The sequence below is a fragment of the Oncorhynchus masou genome, chromosome 11, assembly GCF_036934945.1.
Source record: "Oncorhynchus masou masou isolate Uvic2021 chromosome 11, UVic_Omas_1.1, whole genome shotgun sequence".
NCBI lineage: Eukaryota > Metazoa > Chordata > Actinopteri > Salmoniformes > Salmonidae > Oncorhynchus > Oncorhynchus masou.
In genome coordinates, this window is record NC_088222.1 from 50,921,277 (window position 1) to 50,936,599 (window position 15,323).

The 15,323-nt window shown below is 43.0% G+C and overlaps 1 protein-coding gene across 6 annotated transcripts in view; it reads left to right on the plus strand.

The window, feature by feature from the left end:
- LOC135548810 (AF4/FMR2 family member 4-like) overlaps positions 1-15,323 on the plus strand; it is a 36,110-nt gene that overhangs the window by 13,919 nt on the left and 6,868 nt on the right. For 2 of the 6 annotated variants that reach the window (XM_064978747.1, XM_064978746.1), the window contains exons 2-12: positions 4,515-4,641; positions 6,940-7,686; positions 7,855-7,899; positions 8,018-8,104; positions 9,676-9,709; positions 9,829-9,895; positions 10,100-10,198; positions 10,401-10,554; positions 10,730-11,602; positions 14,610-14,695; positions 14,792-15,044. In XM_064978747.1, coding sequence (XP_064834819.1) covers positions 4,519-4,641; positions 6,940-7,686; positions 7,855-7,899; positions 8,018-8,104; positions 9,676-9,709; positions 9,829-9,895; positions 10,100-10,198; positions 10,401-10,554; positions 10,730-11,602; positions 14,610-14,695; positions 14,792-15,044 — 2,568 coding nt within the window. In that variant the 5' untranslated portion in view covers positions 4,515-4,518. Of the gene's footprint in view, positions 1-4,493; positions 4,642-6,795; positions 6,827-6,939; positions 7,687-7,854; positions 7,900-8,017; positions 8,105-9,675; positions 9,710-9,828; positions 9,896-10,099; positions 10,199-10,400; positions 10,555-10,729; positions 11,603-14,609; positions 14,696-14,791; positions 15,045-15,323 lie in introns of those variants that run through there. The other 4 variants (XM_064978750.1, XM_064978749.1, XM_064978751.1 and 1 more) reach the window with 3 other exon arrangements.

Here is a 15,323-nt window from a genome sequence, read left to right on the forward strand (position 1 = left end):
ATAGTTAAGACATCAACTATGAAATAACACACATGGAATCATGTAGTAACCAAATAAGTTAAACATCTATATTTTATATTTAAGATTCTTCAAATTGCCACCCTTTGCCTTGATGACTGCTTTTCACACTCTTGGCATTCTCTCAACCAGCTTCATGAGGTAGTCACCTGGAATGCATTTCAATGAACAGGTGTGCCTTAAGTTAATTTGTGGAATTTCTTTCCTTAATGCTTTTGAAACAATCAGTTGTGTTGTGACAAGGAAGGGGTGGTAAAATACCATGTCCATATTATGGCAAGAAAAACTCATATAAGGAAAGACAAAACAACAGTCCATTATTTAAGACCTGAAGGTCAGTTAATCTGGAAAATTTCAATAACTTAAAGTTTCTTCAAGTGCAGTTGCTAAAACCATCAAGCGCTATGATGAAAATGGCTTTCATGAGGACCACCACAGGAAAGGAAGATGCAGAGTTACCTCTGCTGCAGAGGATAAGTTAATTAGTGAAATGTACCTCAGCTTGCAGCCCAAATAAATGCTTCACAGAGTTCAAGTAACAGACACATCTCAACATCAACTGTTCAGGAGGAGACTGCGTGAATCAGGCCTTCATGATCGAATTGCTGCAAAGAAACCACTACTAAAGGACACCAATAATAAGAAGAAGAAGAGACTTGCTTGGGCCAAGAAACACAAGCAATAAACATTAGACCCGTGGAAATCTGTCCTTTGGTCTGATGAGTCCAAATGTGAGATTTTTTGGTTTCAACCACCGTGTCTTTGTGAGACGCAGAGTAGGTGAATGGATGATCTCAGCATGTGTGGTTCCCACCGTGAAGCATGAAGGTGACGGTGTGGGGGTGCTTTGCTGGTGACACTGTGATTTATTTAGAATTGAAGTCACATTTAACCAGCATGGCTGCCACAGCATTCTGCAGCGATACGCCATACCATCTGGTTTGTGCTTAGTGGGACGATCATCTGTTTTTCAAACAGGACAATGATCCAAAACACACCTCCAGGCTGGCTAAGGACTATTTAACCAAGGAGAGTGATGGAGTGCTGCATCAGATGACTTGGCCTCCACAATCACCTGACCTCAACCCAATTGAGATGGTTTAGGATGAGTTAGACGGCGGCAGGGTAGCCTAGTGGTTCGAGTGTTGGACTAGTAACCGGAAGGTTGCAAGTTCAAACCCCCGAGCTGACAAGGTATAAATATGTCGTCATGCCCCTGAACAGTCAGTTAACCCACTGTTCCTAGGCTGTCATTGAAAAAAATAAGAATTTGTTCTTAACAGACTTGCCTAGTTAAATAAAGGTAAAATAAAAATATATATTAAAAAAATGAAGGAAAAGCAGCCAGCAAGTGCTCAGCATATGTGGGAACTCCTTCAAGACTGTTGGAAAAGCATTCCTCATGAAACTGGCTGAGAGGATGCCAAGAGTGTGTAAAGGGTGGCTACTACTAAAAATTATTTATCAAAATAGTTTAACCTGCTTTTTATTGTAATCACTGTTCTCGCTTTCCAAGTTTTTCTATAAAAATGCATTTTTCGTTATAAATTTAACCAGAACCATTCTTAATGCACATTCACGTTGCAGGCATTATAGAAAATGAACACGGTCTCATCAACAATCTCTCAAGCACAAGCTCATATGCTAGTGAGTAGCCATCTAATCTTCATAGGAATCTTTATATTTCAAGTTTAGCCAACTTGGATCTATTTGCTAGCTAACAAGGCAGAACAGTTGAATTGTTTTGAACAAACCCTTGTGTCTGTCTTCAACTGTTTAAACTAGAAGTCGACCGATTAATCGGAATGGCCGATTTAATTAGGGCCGATTTTCAAGTTTTCATAACAATCTGAAATCGGAATTTTTGGGTGCCGATTTGGCGATTTAAAAATAAAATAAAAAATATTTTTTAATTATACCTTTTATTTACCTAGGCAAGTCAGTTAAGAACACATTCTTATTTTCAATGCTGGCCTAGGAACGGTGGGTTAACTGCATTGTTCAGGGGCAGAATGACAGATTTTCACCTTGTCAGCTCAGGGATTCAATCTTGCAACCTTACAGTTAACTAGTCAAACGCAATAACGACCTGCCTCTCACTCGTTGCACTCCACAAGGAGACTGCCTGTTACGCGAATGCAGTAAGCCAAGGTAAGTTGCTAGCTAGCATTAAACTTATCTTATCAAAAACAATCAATCATAATCACTAGTTAACTACACATGGTTGATGATACTATCTAGCGTGTCATGTGTTGCATATAATCTGACTGCGCATACAAATATCTAAGTATCTGAGCGGTGGTAGGCAGGCGCGTACACATTCATTCAAACAACACTTTCTTTGCGTTTTGCCAGCAGCTCTTCGTTGTGCGTCAAGCATTGCGCTGTTTATGACTTCAAGCCTATCAACTCCCGAGATGAAGCTGGTGTAACTGAAGTGAAATGGCTAGCTAGTTAACGCGCGCTAATAGTGTTTCAAACGTCACTCGCTCTGAGCCTTCTAGTAGTTGTTCCCCTTGCTCTGCATGGGTAACGCTGCTTCGATGGTGGCAGTTGTCGTTGTGTTGCTGGTTCAAGCCCAGGGAGGAGCGAGGAGAGGGATGGAAGCTTTACTGTTACACTAGCAATACTAAAGTGCCTATAAGAACATCCAATAGTCAAAGGTTAATGAAATACATATGGTATAGAGGGAAATAGTCCTATAATTCCTATAATAACTACAACCTAAAACTGGGAATATTGAAGACTCATGTTAAAAGGAACCACCAGCTTTGATATGTTCTCATGTTCTGAGCAAGGAACTGAAACGTTAGCTTTCTTACATAGCACATATTGCACTTTTACTTTCTTCTCCAATACTTTTTTTGCATTATTTAAACCAAATTGAACGTTTCATTATTTAAGGCTAAATTGATTTTATTTATGTATTATATTAAGTCAAAATAAGTGTTCACTCAGTATTGTTGTAATTGTCGTTATTACAAATAAATAAAAAAATCGGTATCGGCTCTTTTGGTCCTCCAATAATCGGTATCGGCGTTAAAAATCATAATCGGTCGACCTCTAGTTTAAACAGTGTGTCCACTTTGTTCTGATGTTGAAATCAAATGGCCTACCTTATTTCTCAGAATGAGAACAAGTAGCCAAATCCGTATACAATTGTGTCTTCTGCTTAGTGCAAATTATTAAAACAGACTAGACAGCTAGTATAAGTCTTTGGCTAAAATGCTTCTAGCGGTACCTGGTACCACAATGCCGTGCGTGACAAACTGAGCATACATTTTCCAAAAATCAATGTTTGTTGATAATCCTGTTTTAGGAGTGTCTGCTCTGCAGGCAATTAAAAGGGTATTGTTATAAAGAGTAACTTCTCTTTTACAATATAATGTCTCAATGTGTTTCGGTGTCCATATGACCGATTCTGTTGGACCAAAACTCAAATGCTAAAAGTCAGTTGGAACCGCTTGTCAGGGAAGAAGTGATCTCTCATCTTTGTGTGAGTGGCATGGGGAGGGTCTGCGTGTGTGTGTGTGTGTGTGTGTGTGTGTGTAAACCAAGAGGAAGATGCGATGTGAGAGGTTTTGATGTTTCAATGGACTTATTTTTGACCTAAGCTTGTCGCCTGCCTTCCTTCCTTTGGGACAATAACTACCATTTGTTAGAGCTGATACATGAGCATCTCATTATATACAGATCTCTGGTGTAAATGGGAAGGCGCACCCAGCATAGGAGCATCAAAGGAGACAAGACCAAAAAGACAACACGAGAACAAGCAGACATGAGCGCTCATAAAAACGAGAAAAAACATTTTGTTACATGATTCTTGCTATACAAGCATTTGGTATATCGTGCAAAAACATACATTCAAATTAATATAATTAATTCTATATGTCGCCCAGCCCTACTTGCAGTGATTATTTAGAAGCCGTTAGTAGAAATGATGTTGATGGTCCTGTTGGCAGATTGCCTCCGGGCCACCTAGCGCCTAAAAGCTTATCACATGCCATCAGAAATATTAGCGACTATATTACAATAAATGACACACTGTATTCATGAGATGGAGAAAAAAAAACATGAAATTACGATTTGTGGTCTTGTTATTGGATTGATAATTTTGAGGGTGGGATATGTACTGTAGGAAAGTGGGTCGTTAGAAGGCAGTGAATAGGCCTACTTAGCCTAGCTGTTCATATGCTAATTTCATTTATTCCATTGACTTAACTGTGCTATCTCTGTCCCACAGTGTTTCCAACACATAGGCCTACAATCAGTAGCTTTTGATCACCCATTCATTATAACGCTTTAGACTTGCAGGGGTGTGTAGATGTTCTTGTCCCTCCCCTTTTAAGCCATTGAAAAATGCCCTCCCCCTAAGTTGCCCCCTATCTTTTTTTTGTGTACTCTGCAGTATCACTTGGTTTTTTAATGTAGACCGAAGTATTTGGAAGCTGCTATTTTCTCTTCTCCACGCTTAGTGACTGTGTCTCTGTTGTTAGCAACATGAACCGTGAAGACCGGAATGTGCTCCGTATGAAAGAAAGAGAAAGGCGAAATCAAGAAATCCAGCAGGGAGGAGAGGCCTTTCCAGCTCACTCCCCTCTCTTTCCTGAACCTTATAAAGTTGTAAGTTTATTTTGTTATTCATTTTGTTTTGCTTCTGTCATTTAGTTACATCTTAGAGTTTATACTTGCTTCTCCTATAAGTATTCCCATTATGCTATGATTGATTTGCAGGATTCATTGATAACTATTTTTAAACCCAGAGAACTGCTTACGTGTTTTTATACCTGAACAGTGGCAGGGAGAGTTGGAGGTAAGTGCACTGTTTAGAGGAATTGCATTAGCTGCAGTTAATGTGGGCTCAGGTCTGTTGCTGGCTGCTCAGGAGGAATTTAGGGCCCGTGTCTTGCAAGCTGAGGTTTCATGCCCACCCTGTCCATGCTGCAAATCAGTCTCCTCTGTCCCTTTATCTAATCTGGTCCTTCCTTAGTCCTTCTCACAATGAGCCAGAGGTAAGTGCATAACCACTAGTCCTTTTGTCCCATCAAATTGCTATATCATTGTGGGCAGTAAACATCCCACAGCTAAAGGGGACCTGCATTCATATGCAGTCTTGACAACTTTAGGATGCTTGTATGGCACTGTCCCCTATCATAGATAGTGGTTGAGTAGTAGACCTAACCCCTATTGATGTTGATGCTTACCAGGCCTCTGTAGTCAACTAAACAACAGAAAGCAGTTGGTTTAAGGATGCACATTTTCTATGAGCATTGATGTGGGCCAGAGCCAGATCTCCCATCCCACCAACTCGATTATAAGGATTTCAGACCTTGGCTCAGTCTAATCTTTGCCACTAACCAGATATAAGCAGAGGTAAGTGGCTCCTCTCTTAGTTAGAGGACCAATCAACAGATGATTTTGAACGTGTCCAGACATGTAGCGAATGAAAAGGGGTGAGAGGTGAGTTCGACATGGAAAGCCAAGCTGTCTCTTTCCCCCGCAGAGTGAAAGGTAATCAGGGGCTTTGATGAAGAATAGGACCCAGGGAAGTCGCCCTCCCACCACCAGCCATGGCAGCCATGTTGTGTTCCACAGGTCTCGGAGCCCTGAGTCCCCTGTGTGTTTTTAGAGAAGCCACCGCTTGTTTACTCATGCAGTTACAAAATGGGTCATGTAATGTAGAAATGTGAAACATCAACTGGATAACTAAAACTCAATCTTCTCATGTAGGCAGTAGAATGCCTCTTTGTGATTAGTTTCCAGCGAGTTATGTAACATCAGTCCTGACCAATAAATAGTATTCATAGTCCACTAACATTTGTTTACTATGTCTTCCTGTAAATTCCACGTCTCTTTATTTAAAAGAGCCACTAAACAAATCTGCCACTGAACTTTTACAATTTATAGCAGCGTGGTAACATTTGTACACGGGTTGCACAGATGCAGTTCATCTTTCCCCAGGCAGAAAAATGCTGATCTTAAATGGCTTTTGTAGTATAATGACTCCAATATGCACTTCAAATGTATTTTTGTCAGGGCCTATGGCTTTTCCATTTTTTTAATGTTGCTCTCCACTTTACTGTGTATTATATCATTTTGAAGTTCTCTCCTGATAACATTGTCAATGTAGTTTAAAACTGGTGCATGAATTGTGAAAGATGGGGGTTAGGTGTTACTTCTTTTGCTCTCTTTGCTACCGAGAGCCCTTCTATCAAAGTGTAGGCCTTGCATGGTGGCACACTTATGCATTGTACACATACACAACACAACATATTGCAAGGCAAACCCAATTACTAGAGTGAATGGGCTCTGGATTTTCTCTGCTTTCTATCCAGACCAGCAAAGCTTTGTGTAGCACATATTCTACATTTTCTGCTACAGATAACAGATGGTTCCCCACCCCACACGGGTGTCTGTCAGAAAGAATCGGTTTGGGGGCCCCCATGTGAAATTGGATAGGCTACACACACTGTGGTTTACCTCTTGTCATCTGTAGCAGGAGCCCCTCCGAGTGATTGATTTAACTTCTTTAATGGAGCCATGGAAGGCCCTTATCACCTCATGCAGATGGCCTCACTGGTCAGGAGGGGAGTTTGAATAAGCCAATCGTCTCTCTTGTGTGATTAGTTGAGAGGGCCGCCCTCTCCTCAATATTGTTTCAACTTTAAGCTTTATATCAGAGGGCTAATAGTATAATTTCCCTAACAAAAATACATTGTCAATGTTTCTTTAATGTTATAAGAAACATTCAAATCTCTTCTTTTTTTTATATTTCAGAAGTTTTCACCAGAATACATCCAAAGTTTGGGTAGCATATTTAATTAATGTATTAGACTAAAAGCAATTAATTCAAGTGCTTAACTGCTGTCCTGAAGGTGACCCTCTGTTTCTTTCTTTCTCACTCTCTCTTTGTATGTGCAGTCCAGCAAAGAAGATAAACTGTCCAGTCGTATCCAGAGTATGCTTGGAAACTACGACGAGATGAAGGAACCTATCGGAGACACAATTCCAAAACTCGGTGGCAAACCCTCAGGCTCGTCGTCCTCCGAGGAGAAGTCTGGCCAGTCTCTGTTTGGGGACCAGCGTGGCGGTGGCAGTGGCCAGAACAGTAAATGGACTCCAGTAGGCCCAGCGGCCAGCACCTCGTCCTCCCAGTCCTCTAAGAGATCCAGCCTCCAGGGCAGCCACAGCGGTAGCAGGAGTAGCGGTAGCAGCAGCAGTAGCCAAAGACACGAGCGGGAACACAAGAAGTCCAGCAAGCATGGCTCAGAACACTCCAAGTCCCACACGTCTAGCCCAGCCAAGGGTTCTCTGAGCTCCAGTCACTCCCGGTCACTGGGTGCTGAGCACCACGGCAAGGAGCGCTACCGCTCCAAGTCCCCACGTGAGCGCGAGGCCAACTGGGACTCCCCGTCGCGTGTGCACACATCTTTCACCAGCGGCCCGCATTCCAGCCAGGCCTTCCCCCCTTCGCTCATGTCCAAGCCCAGCTCCATGCTACAGAAGCCTACAGCCTACGTGCGCCCCATGGATGGCCAGGAGACGGTGGAGCCCAAGACCTCATCAGCGATGTACAGTGGCCAGTCCCACAGCAGCACCATGGGGGAGATGAAGTCCAACGGCAAGGCGTCGCTCTCCAAGCTCAAGATCCCCTCGCAGCCTGTTGAGGTAAAACCACAGAACTAGAATGAGTTCAACGGAATCTCAATTCTAGAGATTCTATAGAATAAAACTTAGTGACTTAGTCACTAACAAGATGAAATATGACACACGAACGTTTGTTGTTTATGAGCCTTTTTCTTCTTCTAACAATGGTACAATCGTTGATGTTTGTAGGGTCCCATGACTGGGGATGCGAATTGTGTTGATGAGATTTTAAAGGTAAGAATACTTTTTTTTCCAGAGGATATCATGTACTGTAATCTGAGTAAGAAATTGTTTTTTTTCTTCCCGTCATTGAGGTCTTACTCAACTTCACTTTTTCCATTTTTCCCTCCAGGAAATGACTCAGTCCTGGCCCCCTCCGTTGACCGCCATTCACACCCCCTGCAAAACAGAGCCTTCAAAGTTTCCATTCCCCTCCAAGGTCAGACAGCAGAGCATGCCTTAGAGACGTACAGGGACTGAGCATAGAAATTGTCATATTTTACTATCTCTTAGAAAGTCATCTATTCAGCTGCCACAATTTTTTTTAGACAAGTCATTGGTACAATAAGATGCACATTTTTCTTTTGAATGGATGTCTGAATAGCATTTGTTAGGCCTACATGAACAGTACCAGTCAAAGGTTTGTACACCTACTCATTCCAGGGGTTTTCTTTATTCTTATTATCTTCTACGTTGTAGAATAATAGTGAAGACATAACTATGAAATAACACATGGAATCATGTATTAACCAAAAAAGTGTTAAACAAATCAAAACATATTTATTCTTTGCCTTGATGAGCCAATCAGTTGTGTTGTGACCAAGTTCATATTATAGCAAGAACAGCTCAAATAAGCAAAGAGAAACAACAGTCCATCATTATTTAAGACAGGAAGGTCAGTCAATCTGGCATCTCAACATCAACTGTTCAGAGGAGACTGTGTGAATCAGGCCTTCATGGTCTAATTGCTGCAAAGAAACCACTACTAAAGGACACTAATAACAAGAAGAGACTTGCTTGGGCCAAGACACATGAGCAATGGACATTAGACCGGTGGAAATCTGTCCTTTGGTCTGATGGGACCAAATTTGAGATTTTTTTTGGTTCCATTCCACCGTGTCTTTGTGAGACCCAGAGTAGGTGAACAGATGATCTCTGCATGTGTGGTTCCCACCTTGAAGCATGGAGGAGGTGGTGTGGGGGTGCTTTGCTGGTGACCCTGTCTATGACTTATTTAGAATTGAAGGCACACTTAACCAGCATGGCTCCCACAGCATTCTGCAACAATATGCCACCCCATCTGGTTTGTGCTTAGTGGGACTATCATTTGTTTTTCAAACAGGACAATGACCCAAAACATACCTCCAGGCTGGCTAAGGGCTATTTAACCAAGGAGAGTGATGGAGTGCTGCATCAGATGACCTGGCCTCCACAATCACCTAAATTCAATCCGATTGAGATGGTTTAGGATGAGTTAGACCGCAGAGTGAAGGAAAAGCAGCCAGCAAGTTCTCAGCATATGTGGGAACTCCTTAAACACTGTTGAGAAAGCATTCCTCATTAAGCTGGTTGAGAGAATGCCAAGAGTGTGCAAATCTAACGATTTCATAGTTTTGATGTCTTCACTATTATTCTACAATGTAGAAAATATTAAAAATAAAGAAAATCCCTGGAATAAGTAGGTGTGTCCAAACATTTGACTGGTACTGTTTTGATGGCCTAACAAATGCTATTCAGACATCCATTAAAAAAAATGTGTATTTTATTGTACCAATGACTAGTCAAAACATTGTGCCGGCTGAATAGATGACATGAGAGAGAGAGAGTGTGAAAAGTACAACAAAGCAATATGTATTTTCAGCGAAATATTGGAATAAAGAAAATGCCATATAGTTAAACACTACCATAATCAAAAAGTAGCTGTTTTTGTAGTAATGAGCAGTGTGGTTGAACTTATAAAGGCATGTAATGTCTCTGTATAAACAAAAAATATCTTGATTATCTTTTTAGGACACCCAGCACGCAAGTTTTCCTGGTGCACACAGTAAGTATTTCCCAGCACTTTACATTCAAGTCTCACACATTTTGAACCTCTGGATGCAGGTTGATTTCACCATTGTCATAATGGTAATTAGTTCTCTTCTCACCCTTCCTCACCTCCAGAGAGACCAACCAAGACATCGAGCAGTCACCAGTCAAAGGCAGCGCCATGCGATGGAGATCAGGCCAAGTGAGTGTCCCTTCACCCTGTAAATCTCTAAGAACATTATGGCTAGCTGCTTAATGATCGTGACACAGTTGACAAGAGGATCCACAAACATTGAGGGACACAGGATAGGAGCCATATTGCTTAGTTCTCCCTGTAGTTGTTTGTGTGGTAATGAAGCCATATGTGTTGTTAATGTGGAACTTCCACGGCCTTGTAATGTTCCAGTAATGTTTTGCTGGAAGATGACCTGAAGCTCAGCAGTGATGAGGACAGTGATGGAGAACAGGACTCGGCCAAAAACGCCTCCAGAAACGCATCAGCAAGGTAGTGGCCTTACTCGTCTCTCAGACTGCGACTCATTGGAGCTCAAGTTCTTGATACGATTCACCCCCCTCAGAACAGGAAATAAATCCTATAAGAATAGCTAGCTATTTCCATGTGTAACTACTAACTGAGGATGCCTCCACATGAACGCCCTGGCCTACTGTCCACTAACTTACTGCGTTTACCTGTCTCTTTCCCACAGTAACAACAGTAATAACAGCGAGGGAGCGGTGCACTCGCGGGACGACTCCAGCAGTCACAGTGGCTCAGAGAGCAGTTCAGGGTCGGACAGCGAGAGCGAGAGCAGCTCCACGGATAGCGAGGCCAATGAGCCCCCTCGCCCGGCATCACCAGAGGTAGGCCTAGTTTTCCTTTTCACCTACCATCTTCTGGACCAGTTATTACATTATTGTATTATAACCAAGGGTTGTCACTTGTCAGTACTGTTTACCTTCTGGCACCTGACCTGATAAGGCATGCAGAATATGATGTAGTAGATCCCAGTCCCAATTTCTACACTTCTCCCCACAGCCTGAACCAGCCACAGCCAATAAATGGCAGTTGGACAACTGGTTTAAGAAAGCCAAGCAGTTCTCCCCGGCCTCACCAGTGGACAGTAATGTACCCACCAAGTACAAGAAGGAGGGGCGGGACCAGAGCTCAGGCCGTGGCTACAGTGGGCAGGGCGGGTCTAAAGACTCAGGGGCGCCTACTCCTAGCAGGGACTTGAGGGCAGCACAGAAGGGCTCAGAGAGCGGCCGTGGCCGGCAGAAATCTCCCGCTCAGAGTGAGGGTGGCCCGGGCCAGCGCAGAACAGTGGGTAAAAAACAGCCGAAAAAGTCTGAGAAGCCCCCGGTGGTGGAGGAGCCAAAGGGGGGGCTGAGGGTTGAGAGTGAACCCGCTCCTGAGATCCCTCCCCATCGGCCCAAGGCCGCCACCAAGGGCTCCCGCAAACCAAACATCAAGAAGGAGCCCAAGTCCTCACCCAGACCGGCTGTGGACAAGCGAAAGAGCAAGGCGCCCACCAAGACTTCCCAGAAGTCCCGGGAGTTTGTGGACACGGACTCTTCCTCCTCAGAATCGGAGGAGAACGACAGCATTCCCTCGTCGTCTCAGACCCCCAAGTACACAGAGAGCATCAGGACTCCAGTGTGTGTGTTCTCTCCTATGGAAGAGAAGGAACTGCTCTCTCCTCTCAGCGATCCGGATGACCGCTTTCCCATCAGGCAGCAGCAGGTGCTCATGGTGAAGATCGACCTGAGCTTGCTCTCCCGCGTTCCTGGACGGCCCTACAAAGACCTGCTAGAGCCCAAAGTAGAGAGGGACTGCTCCCTGGACAGAGACAAGGACTTCCAGAAGCAGCCCTCTGAGAAGAGCTCCGGTAAGGGCAAGAGGAAACACAAGGTATGGCCTGCCACAGCACACTGCTATTCATGCCGTGTTAGAACTTTCCTATTCACATTGGTGAAAAAGATTGTTATGACAAGGTCTGTTACATTTTCAATCCAGCTGTTTTTATCTCAAAATAGCAAAATAACTAAGTTCTTTGTATTCACACTGCTCTTGAATTTGAAAGAGGACTCGATGCTTTTGCCAGTTCACTATTTCACCTATTTTGTGGTTCAAGTCATTTTTGCATTCACATTGCTATGTTTAGAAAGGAACCCAGATCTATTTCCAACATTCATTCAATGCACTCTGGGTTTTTACAAAGTGCAGGACAAGCCCTTCCATCAGAATGTGTTATCGAACAGCTAGATATACCTACTTACATGTTGTGCACGGTGGGGGGCATTGTCATGCTGAAACAGGAAAGGGACTTCCCCAAACTGTTGTGACAATGTTGGAAGCACAGAATTGTCTAGAATGTCATTATATGCATAGGGGCAGCTACCATTCTCCTGGTATCCGCCAAACCCAGACTGGCAGATGGTGATGCGTGATTCAGCACTCCAGAGAACGCATTTCTTCTGCTCCAAAGTCCAATGGCGGTGAGCTTTACGCCACTCCAGCCAACGCTTGGCATTGCACATGTGTTCAGCCATGGAAACCCATTTCATGAAGCTCCAGACTAACAGTTCTTGTGCTGACGTTGCTACCAGAGGCAGTTAGGAACTCTGTACTGAGTGTTGCAACCAAGGACAGACAATTTTTACGCACTTCGGTGGTCCCGTTCTGTGAGCTTGTGTTTTCACTTCGCAATAACAGCACTTACAGTTGACCTGGGCAGCCCTAGCAGAGCAGAAATTTGACCAACTGACTTGTTGGAAAGGTGGCATCCTATGACGATGCCACGTTGAAAGTCACTGAGCTCTTCAGTAAGGCCATTCTACTGCCAATTTTTGTCTATGGAGATTGCACGGCTGTGGGCTTGATTTTATACACCTGTTAGCAACCGGTGTATAGCCGGATCAACTAACTTGAAGGGGTGTCCACATCATTTTGTGTGTAGTATAGTATATAGTATAGATTGCATTTAGTAAAAGGGACATTTCGCAATTTTTCTACTTCATAGTCATCCCCAGCACCACCCTAACTAACATCAACATGTAAATGGCGCGTTTCTATGTTTTAGTAGTAAAAAAAGAGAGGAAGATTCCATTCAGTGTGTATCATGTGATTTTAACCAGTTATGAGTAGGAATTGCCTACTAATGGTCTATTTATTGGTTGATGATGTCATTGGAAACATTTATGTTCCTGTATCTTTTTTACTACAAAACATAAAAATGTGCCATTTTCACACATGTTGGGGTGATGCTGGAGATGATGAATGAGGTTGAATTATTTGTTATCCTTTAAAGCGGTAATATGGAACCTTTTGGGCGACCCTACCAAATTCACATACAAATGTGAGTTATAGATCTGCCATTCTCGTTTGAATGCAAGTCTAAGTCGCAGTAGATCTTTTTCTATGTGCGGTATTTCTATGCTTCCCCTTGTGTTTCGTTTTTGATTATTTTACTTTTGGTTTTCTACACCAGCTTCGAACAGCTGAAAATCATTGGTAACAGAATAAATAGCAGACCAATAATGCAGATTAAATAATGCTTTAATTGAATGTAGGTTTGTGGTTCGTGCTATCCGGGCTCCTTCGGATGTCCATACCTTAAATCCTAACCTGAACCCTTACCTAACCTTAACTCTTACCTTAATATTTACAATGGTTAACTTCAATAGGATAACGTCAGAGTTAGGATGTCCCAAGGATTCCGGATTGCAAGGACCTTGATTTTGTACCCTATGTTGTGATTCTCACCAAATTTTGTCGTCTCGAAGTATTCAAATCAGATAAACCGTTTATGAAGCTCTCTTAGCCTATAGATCACATAATCTGAACATTGTACCAGTACAAAACATATTTTTGCATTTCTGTGCATCCTTGAAAATCGCTAATCTTTATCCAAAAACGCCACATTCTTTTTCTCCATGAACCTTCACATCATCTTCTCTCTTTTGTGGCTCAATGTCAGGGCTTATGGCAGGGAAAAAGGTGTTGCAGTAGTCAAGTGTGTGGTGCAGGAATAATGACAAGGGAACCTGGGGAGCTTTGTGTTCACATTGCCCTAAAAAAGGGAACCGTACTGCAGTCAGGCGAACCAAACTCAGACCACCTCTCAAGATGGTCTCCGTTCGCTTCGGCGGCTCTTTTGGGGGGTCTGAGTTACTTTGGAGTGTTCGCACTGCACAAAAAAATTAAGCGAACCACACGGAGTTCACAAATTAGCTGAAAGGGACCAAGTATAAATACACCCTTAGGTACCTTACTGTGATTGTTTAATTTGACCATTTTAATTGAAAACTAAAAAAAATTCTTAGCAAAGACAAATTTCTCAAGCAATCGTTTTGCCAGGACTGTTTGGGAGTGGTCTGAGTGGGAAGAGGAAAACTGAAAATTAGCCTTATTGGCAGAGGTTTGGAACTCAATCTAACTAACTTACCGCATGGTGATGTCACCAGTCAAAAAAACAGTCAAAATATGTATGGAAGTAATATTATGGAGACTGTTTAGTGGCACAAATAAGTGATTTTAAATACATGAAATCAGGATTTTTTTTTACATCTCTGATATTGGATAGATACTTCAGAACAAACTTGTAGTGGATCTGTTAATCAGTGTGTTTGTATGGGCTAATAGCAGTAAGGCCAAATATATTTTTTATACGTTATACAAGGGATCTTACATCTCCAAATCCCCCCCCCGGGCTTAGACAGGGTTTTGAGTCTTATGGGGTAAGCTTGAATGTCAATACGTTTTGGCCATCTTCCTAATGTTTATGACCTAGAGAATAGAATGTGATATTTCATGTTCAGTTGATACCCAGTCAAATACCAAGGACCCCATTCCTTACAAGCCTTTCAAATGCACCCACAATAAATCATCATTTCTCCTCCCCTGTTATTCACTTTAGAATGATGACGAGAGCACCAAGCCTGATAGCAAGAAGTCCAGACTTGAAGACAAATCCTCATCTCATCACAAGAACAGCAGCAAAGAGTGAGTGACTTTTTATTCAAACCATGCCATCACATGCTTAAATTCTGCAACCCAACATGAATATTGAATGCTAAAATTGAAAACAACCCACACCAGGTCTAAGAGGGCAATGGAGGCCAAAGTGAAGGAAGAGCCGGTGCCCTCTCCCTCCATATCAGGGTCAGGAGGGCTGCAGAGAACACCCAAGGCAGAGCACCAGAGCCGCAAGCGGACGGTCAGCCAGTCTTCCACCTCCCTGTCCAGCGGAGCCAGCAGCGGTAAGGAGGGAGGCCACAGCACCAAGAGCAGCTCCACCTCCAAACACAGGAAGGGCGAGGACAAGCAGGGCAGGAGCAGCCGGGAGGGCAAGGTATGTGGGTGTGTCAGTCTAGTCTGCCTGTCCGTCTATGTGGGCTGCACACTGTCATGCTCTACTTATGACACCATTTTATCCAAACTCGTGTGTGTGTGTGTGTGTGTGTGTGTGTGCCCTTTACCAGCTGCACTGAGCATTATTCTGGCTCAAGTGTCACACAAAATGTCCACCGACTGCAAATACATTTGGGAAGGAAACAAATGTAACATTTGTAGCTCACCACTTTCACCACGGCATGATTTTTTATTCCCATCACATTGTCACATAAAATAG